At 39.6% G+C, this 11,100-nt stretch overlaps 2 protein-coding genes and 1 long non-coding RNA gene across 3 annotated transcripts; 2 read left to right on the plus strand and 1 right to left on the minus strand.

Annotated features, from left to right (window-relative positions):
* The first annotated feature begins 416 nt into the window (after nucleotides 1–416).
* Nucleotides 417–1,375, plus strand: LOC108724316 (uncharacterized). The gene is made up of 2 exons (XM_018450634.1): nucleotides 417–542; nucleotides 1,109–1,375. The coding sequence occupies exons 1-2, from the start codon at nucleotides 432–434 to the stop codon at nucleotides 1,364–1,366; spliced, it is 369 nt and encodes a 122-aa protein (XP_018306136.1). The 5' UTR covers nucleotides 417–431; the 3' UTR covers nucleotides 1,367–1,375.
* Nucleotides 1,376–1,573: 198 nt separating this feature from the next.
* On the plus strand, nucleotides 1,574–2,183 carry LOC108724319 (uncharacterized). Its single transcript, XR_001936696.1, has 2 exons — nucleotides 1,574–1,654; nucleotides 1,716–2,183. It is a non-coding gene; the product is annotated as an uncharacterized lncRNA (long non-coding RNA).
* Nucleotides 2,184–3,547: 1,364 nt separating this feature from the next.
* Nucleotides 3,548–11,100, minus strand: LOC108724312 (uncharacterized; the record flags this gene model as incomplete). The annotated part of the gene is made up of 8 exons (XM_018450629.1): nucleotides 3,548–6,029; nucleotides 6,109–6,310; nucleotides 6,389–6,593; nucleotides 6,673–6,919; nucleotides 8,019–8,128; nucleotides 8,217–8,451; nucleotides 8,557–10,324; nucleotides 11,015–11,100. Coding segments are annotated over 8 exons (4,674 nt in total), but the record flags the coding sequence as incomplete, so codon positions are not given.

An 11,100-nucleotide genomic window follows, 5' to 3' on the forward strand; every position in this document is an offset into this window, starting at 1 on the left:
AATATAATATTTTAAAGATTTTTATCATGCACTTCAGTAAAATTGGTCAAACTTATTTTATACTTTATTGTAGTTTTATTAATGAATAAGAGAGAGATTTACATTAAAATTCTTCGAAATACAATGTTGTCCCACGACTGTCATATTTTCAAGATAAATTCTAAGAAAAAATTCTCTCCGTGTGCATGCGTGTAAGAAAAGAGAAAAAAAAAGTTATAAAAAGCTCATTGTCAGATGAAATTCGTACATCGGTAATTCAGACTTGAGTAATAATGAAAATGCGGCATGAAGTCCAGAAACGGAGACCGGTCACAATATACGATGATGTATATACATATATATTATTCCGGATGTGCCCTCGTGTGCGAGCGAGTTGTACAATAAATCGTGATCGCGGTGGGAGAGTCTTTGTTCTTGTAAGGGAAGGCACGATGTGTATAAAAGACACCGAAGTAATCGAGAATAGGCATCGCAGTGAACGCAGCGAGACAATCATTTACGCACCGCACTCACCGCAGTTAAAAATGATGACCAAAATCTTTGTAAGTTTTCGTGAATAATTATCAATACGCATACTTTCATGCTATAAATATCTATAAATAATACACATTTTAATGCCTCGACCCCTTCCCCTGTATAAAATATTTTATAGTAATAATTACAACTGTAAAAAGACAGAAATTATCTTTCAATTAATTTGTTAATTTTTTACCTAAATTTTGCACCGAATATATGTACATGTATATCTGTCTTATATTAACATACAAAAAATATTTTGTTTAAATATACATTTCAATTACACAATATATGTATATATACACACACACACATATATATATATATAGTATATATTTTGTCGTTTCATTTATATCATATAATCTTTCAACATAATTTTTTATACTAAAAAATGATATGATATATTAAAAGTTTCTCCATAATTAATTACTTACATATCCGTGTTTAATATTAATATATATTATATATATTATATGTTATATTATATGTTAATATATATTATATATATTAATATATATTATATATTATATATTAATGAAGTAACAATGCAGAGAGGGTTTTTTTCGATTATCCGAAATTCATATGTTTGAAGGTTCTCATTGGCACTCTGGTGGCCGTCTGTTCTGCCCGCGCCGGAGTGATTCCTGCAGCGATTCCAGCAATTACGGCGGCCGTGCCAGCAGCTCTGACAGTCGGTACCTACGCCACGAGTTACAATGCACACGCCATCAATCATGCCATAGCCGCTCCATACGTAGCGGCTGCACCATTAGCTTATTCCGCTTACTCCGCTTATCCCGCTCTCCCGGCGGCGGCTTATTCCGCCCCTATCATCGCCGGAAGACGCTAAAAACAGCTGGAAAAAATAATTAAACCATACTGACCTCTGTCTGTACTGACTTAGATCCGATAAACACTAATTGGCTAATTGATATGTCAATGATGTCGACATATGCGTTATCGACATACGATATCTAATTTTTTTTCATAATTTCTTCTTTACATTATACAATGACATACACATTGATTGCGATTTTTTATTCCATTCCATCTGCTTTCCGTCCTTTATACGAATCCTGATTCTCTGTAGTCATTTTTGATCAAGTTTCGCAAAATGATCAATTCTTTATTGAAACTTGTACTCTTATATTTACGCATATGTATATGTAAGTACATACGCGTACATTTACATTGTATAGTTATATTTACGTAGCAGTAAGTGATTCGTTGCATAGAAGAGAATATCACTTCAATCGCGAAGCGAAATTTAAAGAAAAAAAAGTGCTTAATGCATTTTTTATCTCTGTGGATTCCTCTGTAAAAAGGATAATTTTGAATGAAAGAAAATACATCTCTCTGCTTAATCATTGCCATATTCTATTAATATTAACTTACAATATTAATGTCGATAAACCTGATACAAATATAGTCTGTGCCACATTTTGTACTCGTAAACATTTGTTTTGAATCTTTCTTTTTGTCATGTACACGCAAATATATATATATATATATATAATTTATATCTTAATACAGATGTATCTCGTTTGCTGTCCTTACATTATGCACAATGTACGTACAAATTATGATATAGGAGCCTATTTTGTAACTCTTAACGCGATTGTAACGCTACAGTTGCAGTCGTTAAGAATTATAGAATAGGCCACTAAAAAAAAATGAAAACGCAAACGTGAATTATATTTAAATAAAAATCGACGATTAAAGTAAATGTGAATGAAATGGTAACTATTCTTAATGGCAGAAGAATTGTGAAAAACCTACGTAAAAAAGTTTAACAAAATATTCTTAGAGTCATCATGTAAAACTATCCGCGCGAGTGCACGAGCGAAGCGTAGTTGAATAATCAAGTATGGCAAAAGTGACAGAGACAACATTACGCGCGTTGTCCCTCCCTCTTTAATCACTACGTTTTGCTAAAAGTTGTGTGTATACAATATAACAATGAACGCCTTTCGATTTGGCACAAGAGTTACAATATTTTTAGATCTTTGGTTTCGATAAATGGCTAGAGAGAGTAAAATCCAGAAATCTGGAGGTGACACGAAAATTAATGTTACACGCGAGCTTATAAATCGCCTTTATGCGCACATTTGCGTGAAACATGTCGATATATGTATACGTGTGCGTGTACACACCACACGCACGCACGCGCGCGCGCGCGCGCGCACACACACGCACACGCACACGCACGCACACACGCACGCACGCACACAACTTTCTGTCTCTTTTGAGAAACTTACTACGTAATTGCTACGCATGTATTTTTAAGCGTAAATAATGTCTGAAGTTAAAGAAAGAACGTAATATTATTGAATTGCGGTACTTATAAAATAAAATAGAACATTACGTTGCGTTTTACTTCTATAATGGAGTACGCTTATTTTTTACGTGTGCGTGTGTGTCTCATTAATTAATTTTCCTCGTTAGATTCGGCGAGAAAGCATAAGATTTTAAACAAAATTCAAACAAATTTGAATTTGCACTTACAACAAATACATGTATTTGAACAAATTATTTGCGATTGCAGAAATACTTGTAACTTATCCAGCTAATTCGCTAATGCATAAATATAATGACTAGAATAAAAACAAACGTTACAATCTGTTATCACCATGCAGAGATACATTTATCTAGCTACCGTATTAGGCATCTTGATAATTTCACTTATTTCATAAATATCAGAGCATCCCAGATAATACAGAGCATATTTAACAATTTGTAGAAACGATATATATTTCGAAACAATTTTATTGTTCGCGCAGACATCTTCGAAATCTTTTCTTTTTTTTTTTATAAAGAAATTCTAATCCTTTAATCTAAAAAATTGCATAATTTTTGCAAAAATTATGCTGCTCCGGGATGCTTTTGTTATCATCAAAGCCACGTTAAATGGAGTATTCCTTAATGGAGTATAGGTCCGAAATAGAAGAATATAAGCTAAGAGAGGTAACAACTTTTTAAAATCTTAATTATCACGGACGTGGCATTGGATCACGACGTAATTTTGTTTTCTTTCTTCTTTCTTCAACGATTACTCTATAAACGATATACTCACACATACATGTTCTGCATACACAGCTTATCGGAGAAGGGTAAACGATAAATAATTTAACAGCTATATAATTACGGATAAACGAACTTCCCTCTATCGATACTCCGTCATGCTGGAATAGATTTTTTCTTCGTAAAATCTCGTGCTACTTGACTTTTTTTAAAAAAATAATATCTGTTCTGTGCGTGTCCTGGATGTACCAAGACTACCGAGTACACTTTTGTCGCGTTAAATGACGATATTACGACTGTCTGTCATACGATATTAGTGAATTCTTTTTTTATTATTTTCTTAAGTCGAAAGTTTTTTCGTTTGTTAACTTTTTAATCGCGCGCGCGCGCGCGCGTGTGTCAAAATGTTCATCATCACCGATTTAGATATTAAATTGATTACGAAATTAAGACATAACTTTGAGTTACTCTTTATAATGTATGAAAATGGCAGTTCCCGCCTGCGATGCGAGCGTGTCGCGATGTAAAAACCATGCACAGTTAAATAATTAGCAATCACAAAATAAAATCATTTGGTATAAAAATAATTGTAAAAGGAGCCAAAGGTATCTATAATAAAAGTTGCTGAGAAGATGTTGACTATAAACCGCCACGACATTCGTCAGTGACAATCAATAATAACCGGGATAATGATGATATCCGGATCTCGGAGGATGATACGGGGCCGGACTCACGGGATAACTAGGATTGTATCCTGATAAAGGAGGTGGAGGTGGAGATAGCATTCGACCTTCGCCGACGTCAGGTACCACGTGTGTCGTAGTCGAGCCAACGGGTTGTGAACTGGTAATGACACGAGTACCAGATCCGTGCAGATGATGCGATCTGGAAAGACTTAGATCGACACTGTGTCTGCCACCAGGAGTGAGATCCAAGCTGACCACTCGCACGACCTCGTTATGCGGATAAGGTGGCGGTGGTGGGGGTGGGGACATAGAGTAACTGCCCGTTCTGCTGAGGTCCACGCTTTGTCGTTCACCGATGTCATACAAATGATGATGATGATAGCGGGTATTTTGCATTTGAGTGCCAAAACTGTGGTGAAAACCCCGAGCCGACATGTCTAAACCTTGAAGTTCACCACTATTAAGCACCATTGGCTCAAAATTGGTTCTCTCCCGGGTGAAATCTTGTTCGAGCGAGTCGTACTTGTACGACGTCGAAAGATCCAGCTGCAATGCCTTCTCCTTCACAGACAAGCTAAGATTCTGCGCCACCGAGTCACCCTCGTCGCTCGAGAGATTATCCGTTGGCACCTGATGATGATGCACGTCCTGGTAGCGGTGATTCGGCGTAGTTGACGGCGACACCAAGTCTTCTTGCTGCATGTGTATGTAATTCGGTGAAGAGACGCGTGGCATCTCCTCATGATGGAGATACTGTTCGATATTGTGCGTTCGCGAAGTGTTGATGTAGTCGACCGGTCGATGCAGATGATAATCTACGTGTAAGTGGCTAGGAGGAGTATGCCGGTCATCCGGAGTTGGTGCGGGCGACATTAGTTGCTCTTCTTGCTGTACGATATATGAATCTAGATGATTCGGCGATCGCGACTGCGGTATCGGTGACTGTAGCTGGTTCGAAATAGAGTAGAGGTTGGTTTCGCGATCATTGTCCTCCAAGATCGGACTGGATACTGTTCCTATGTCCCTCTCGGCGGCATCCAGAGCCGCCTCAACTAGCAAACTCGCATTCGCGCTTTCCGTCCTGCTACGGTATATGTTTAATCGCAATTTGTTGCTTTCTAATAAATTTGACGCTGTCGCACTGACACGTGAAACCGCTTTCTCGCTACCACCATCCTTTCTACCATCTTCAAAATCATAAATGTCAGAAGATGGCGCCGAGACAGCCGGTAAATGAACAGCGATGTCGGACGCAGGCGGCGGATTGAATTCAGTTAGCCACTTTTTGCTGCCCTTGCTCAACGTCCTCGATGTGTCGTATAGATCAACTTCTGTTTGCTCATTTTCCATCGTTGCAAGTCCACTGGACAAGGATGCAGTAGTTTGCGTAACCGGAACACAAGACTCTTGATGTTCCGTCTTATACTTTGCAGTAGAATTTGCCTCACTTTGTAATGAATCCACAATGACGTTGTGAGTAGAACTTGTCATTACTGCTGCTGCTGCTGCTGCTGCTGTCGCTGTCGCTGTTGATGCCGAAGCCAACACCGATACCGAGATTGATATCGATATCGGTGCTGATGAGGTTGTCGAGTTATCTGATGTTGACGATACTGGTGACGATATCGATATTGGTGCTGGTACCGATGCTAGTACCGGTGCTGATAGCGGTGCTGGTACCGGTGCTAGTATTGGTGCAGGTACTGATACCGGTACTGGTACCGATACCGGTGCCGATGCCTCGACTTTCAAACTGCTCTCCGAGCTGCAGTCATCCAGAGATGGTAAACTGTTGCTATTGTCCTGCTATACGAGGATATAATACATAATAAGAAAAGAAATTTTGCTAAATGTTATATAGAACTATATTAACGATAGAGCTCACTTGTGAATTTCTTCTGCTGGAATGAATGATCCTTCCACAAGGCATGTCCTCAACAAGGCCACCGCTGTATGCGTCAAAGGTGTACGCCACGGACCTCTCGATTTTCGGCATCATCGCCTCTGTAAGGCCGTGTACCTTCTTGTAATGGAATTGTAGACATTGTTTCGTAGTGAAAGCTGCCTTACAGCCATTCTCTTTACACCTGATGAAGAAGAAAAGACGATACGTGTAAATAGTACACTCATTATGAGAAAAATAATACAATAATAAAGGAACTCACCTAAATGGTTTCACACCGCTATGAGTTAACATATGTATTTTCAAATTGCTTTTGTTCTGAAACATTTTTCCACATCGATCGCAGGTGGCCGCAGCAATAACATCTTTGTGATGTACTTCTTTCATATGCCGCTGTAGAGCTGCTCGAGAACCCAAAAGTTTCAAGCACAATTTACATTGAAATTCCCTAAGCACTTCGGCCATATCTGCACAAAAACATATTGCATGTAAAATACAAGAAAAATAAAGATAGAAAGGAAATACCCTGCATTGCGAATGAATTACCGCTGTGCATCCTCTTGATGTGTACTTTCAGTTTTTGTGGCTGGCAAAATTTGCGGCCGCAGAAATCGCATAATGGCCGCGCCCGATGCGGATTCTGTGAGCATCCGTAAGTTCGGTGCATTTCTAAGTAATTCAGCCTTAAGAAAAACTTTTTACAATATTGACATTGGTATGCGCCGCGACCCTCGTGCAACTCTGCTGCGTGTTTCATAATATTATCCTTGCCGAGCACTGTAGCACCACAAACCTAACAAATGAGAAATAATTTATTTAAGAGCAGTCAATTTTTCATTTAAATATTATATTATATATACCAGGTATTTCAGATTATCCATATCACCCTTTTATCTTCGCAGAATAAGGTCCAATCGAAAAAGTGTTCAGACAAAAGTTGTAGGGTTTCAAAAGATCTATTTTTTGATGCTATATGAGTTTGATCTTCAGTAGCGTCGCCAAAGTCAGGTCGATTTTTTTAAATAGAACACCCTACTTTTTATTCTAGAATCTAATAGCCGATGTCGAGAGCTTTTCAAAACACTGTAATAAAATATTTTTTTATTAAGTACTTTGCGAGTTATAGAGTTTGAAAGTTACAGCACCGGCATTAGCATTACCCAAGGTGTCCGACGGATGGCTAAAACCTTTTGAATGTTGTTCAGGCTCATGTCCTGGATAACATTTGTCAAGATCAAAGCCATTGGAAATTATTCCTCTTATTTTCATTTTTGCACTAAAAATTCATTTTTACATAAAAAAAGAGATACAATCACCAATGGCCTTGATCTTGACAAATGTTATCCAGGACATGATCCTGAACAACATTCAAGAGGTTTTAGCCATCGGTCGGACAACTTGGATAATGCAAATGCCGGCAGTACTGTAACTTTTGAACTTCATAACTCGAAATGTACTTAAAGAAAAAATACTTTATTATAGCGTTTTGGAAAGCTCTTGAAATAAGCTGCAAGAATACACAATAAAAAATGGAAGATTCCGTTTAAAAAATTTTATTTAACATGGACCTGACTTTAAGGACATCTTCTCAAGGCCAAACAAGGTCACTGTCTTCTTTCCCCCTTGAAACCATAAAACTCTTGTCTGAAACATTTTTTGAAAAAATTTCTCCTTTTCGAGATATTCGCGTGTATTGATTAAAATGGCCTACTCTGCATACGTATATGTATTAATGTATATATATAAAATGGTAAATATATATATATATATTAATGTATATATATTATATATACATTCATACTGTATATAATATATATTATGTATATATATATATACACACACACTGTATATGTATTAATTTACATATATAAAACGGTAAATATATAAAATACCTTGCAATGATATTTTCTTATCGTTAAACTATAATTCATGTCATGAAAGATGCAGCAATGCAATCGATAATATATCGAATGTGCGAAAATAAGATTGCATCCTCCACAATCTGAAAGAGATGCAAACAATTATGAAAAAGTCTATGAGAGAAAGAGAGAAAAAGAAATTATTAGTTGACACACTCTATACACGCTTACTAGTTTTATTGATTTTATTCTTTCTCGTCCACGTGGAAGATTGCGACTCTACCCAGTAAGTCAGCTCCATTCCCAATGTGATATTCTGAGTTGTAACAAAATATAATTGGCTATGCTTAGCGATCACCGCGAGGCTTCTCTTCTCTTTCGTTTCAGCTGGTCTAATGTATCGAATCCAATTGCTTTTTAGTGGATCCGTAGTACTGATATATGTACTCTTTCCATTATTATCTATCTGAAAAGAAATAGATTCATTCCCGCAATAATTACTTTTGCGATACAATTTACAAATGCAATTTTACAATACCAAAATTCGAATGAATCAAAATGACGATAATACCTCCCAAATATGGCGCATAGAGAAATCATCCGGAATGTCCATTTCTCTAACCGGTATGCCGCGAAGCGGACCAAACTTGGCGTACATTGGAACCGGGTTCTTGGCATAGATGCCGAGACCGTGATCGGTATTAGCGATTTTCAATTCAAGGCAATCCGGCAGAGAATCTCTCGCGTACAGCGGTCGATCCATCTCTACTACCAACTGTTTCTCCTCCCTCTGCATCTTCGGTTTTGCCTTGCATTGTTCGTTGGACGTTGGAGATTCTTCATCTGACTCGAAGCCGTCGTACGCCAATCTGCCATAACCCTCCGACATTGGATCCTCCGATGCGATGGCTTTCATTATCTCCAAATTCTCCTTATGTCTGCTCAACCACTTATCGTAAGAGATGGTATCGGCTATCGCGTACTGTGATGTCGTCAAAGGACACGCGTCCTGCAAATGACGACTGTTGCATTCCTGGCAAAGCTTGATCTTGATCGCGAGTCTTTGTGGCTCGGACGCGACGTCGTCTGTGCTATCGATACCTTCGGGGCTGTGACTCGGGGCATTTTCTGCGTCCTCGACGCCCTCGATCCTTCCATATCTTTCTGGAGCCGTCGAAGATAGTAGCTCGGCCGCCTCCGGTGGACACGCGTTTCGTGCCTCCTCCTGTTTGACGATGCCATCTTGCGGCGCCTTTCGTACATCGTGATGTTTTTTGCTTTTGTGCTCGTTCGTATGTTTGTGCTTTTTTCGTCGGTGTTTAAACTGCACCGTCACCTCGTCTAAAGCATTATTTTCGGAGAGATCCTTCTCTTGGATTTGCACATCGTGACGCGGACGTTTCCGTCTTCTTTTCAATTTGCGATTCTCCGCATCTTCGCAGTTGTTGGACGCATCGCGTAACGTTACGTCCTTGTATTCGTGCGATTCCGCGCAACGCGTCAATTTGGCCTCGTGTTCCTTCTCAGGACGCTCTGCGTCAGCAGCATGTGTCTCGACTGTTTCGTCGGTACTGGGATGCAGGAAATATTTTACGTCCTTGTTCAAATCCTCAGTGTTGTATGCATGCTTTGGAAGAGACGTAGTTGTATCGGCGAAATGCAGCTTAGTAATAATATTATTCTCTAATGTATCCCTAGTCGAATCGCCAGGTACACCAATTACGTTTCCCTCGCACCTGGTCTCGCTGTTGGTTGTACTATTTACATTATCGTTTCGAATTCTAATGCTATCTATGTGATCAGTCTTGGTGGTAGGGGGTTTAACGTCTTTTGTATCGATTCTCAAGCTTTCTACATCTACGGTTAATTTAGGATCTAATTCACTGATTACGGTAATCTCGTGATTACTCGAATCTCTGTTCGCTGCCAAACTGTTTCGCAGATCTGGTGCATTCCCGCTGATACATTCAAATCTGTCTAGTCCAATAGAAGCACTATCTTGAATGCCGTTCTTCGAATGTCGCCGTTTTTTCCGTTTGTCCTTGCGATGCTTCGTCTTGTTCTTATGGTGCTTCGATCTCGAACTACGTCGTAAGTGCAACTTGATTACATCGTCCAACACCTCTGATACATTCTCGCTTATCATAGAGGCAGAAGCAAGTCGGATCTTGTTCGACGCAGGATCTCGTTTCGTTGGACTCGTGAGAACAGGCTCCTCCTCTTCCTCGTCCTTCTCGTCATCCTTATCTGAGCTTTCAGTCTTGATAGCTTCCTCATCTTGATCGCTATGTTCTCGATTCCTCTTCCAGTTCTCTGCTCCATTACATTTACCCTGTTGCCTATACAAGCATAAAAAGATGTATTAGTCTGCATTTCTTTGACTCTTATACTTTTTATTCACATAAATGTGTGTCGTATCTCAAACATCAATCTCATACGTTAAAATAAATTAGAAATAAAAAATTGGTGCAATGTTTGTCCAAGATGGGAATTTTATTCACTAGAAAATATTACTGTGTAGAAATGAAAGGAACAAAATGTGAATCATAGCGATTATTCCCCACGCGAAGAAGGCGAATGACGCTGTTTATCCGCGATTTTCGAAATATGCGTCTTCCGCAACGGGATATCGATCGATATCATTTTGCATCACCCAGTTCACCCTCCTCGCCGACCGTACATACATCGTCCCGCAAGATGGCGATTCGTCGAACGCGTTGGGACCGAGAGGCGAGTAGGGGGGAAAGCACCGAGCGACTGAACTGAACGCGACGAAATGCGTGTCGCGTGACAGCTAGGTGAGCTCATGAGCTGAGGTGAGCCAACTAGGGCTGAGCACTTGAGCAGGCTGAATTTGAGCTATGCCTTGTCGGGTTGTTGTCGGGTGCGCGACGTTGACAGACGCAACAAGACAAGACGATGCGATGCGATGCGATGCGATGCGATGCGATGCGATAAGATAAGATACGATACAATGCAGTCCGTTGGCGTCGTCAACGTAGTCAGGCCGTCATGCGAAGGAAACGTACCTAGTTAACCTAGTGGTGGTTGTGGTTGCGGTGCCGGTGGTGGTGCCGGTGGTGGTGGTGGTGGTGGTGGTGGCGGTGGTGGTGGT

The sequence above is a fragment of the Mycetomoellerius zeteki genome, unplaced genomic scaffold, assembly GCF_001594055.1.
Source record: "Mycetomoellerius zeteki isolate Tzet28-1 unplaced genomic scaffold, Tzet1.0 scaffold290, whole genome shotgun sequence".
In the NCBI taxonomy this organism is placed as follows: Eukaryota; Metazoa; Arthropoda; class Insecta; order Hymenoptera; family Formicidae; genus Mycetomoellerius; species Mycetomoellerius zeteki.

Excerpts from the sequence above, each read along its gene's own strand:
- LOC108724316 (XM_018450634.1), top strand. The coding sequence starts at position 432 with ATGTGTATAAAAGACACCGAAGTAATCGAGAATAGGCATCGCAGTGAA. Across the intron at positions 543-1,108 it reads AAATGATGACCAAAATCTTT|GTTCTCATTGGCACTCTGGT; the intron begins GTAAGTTTTCGT and ends ATATGTTTGAAG.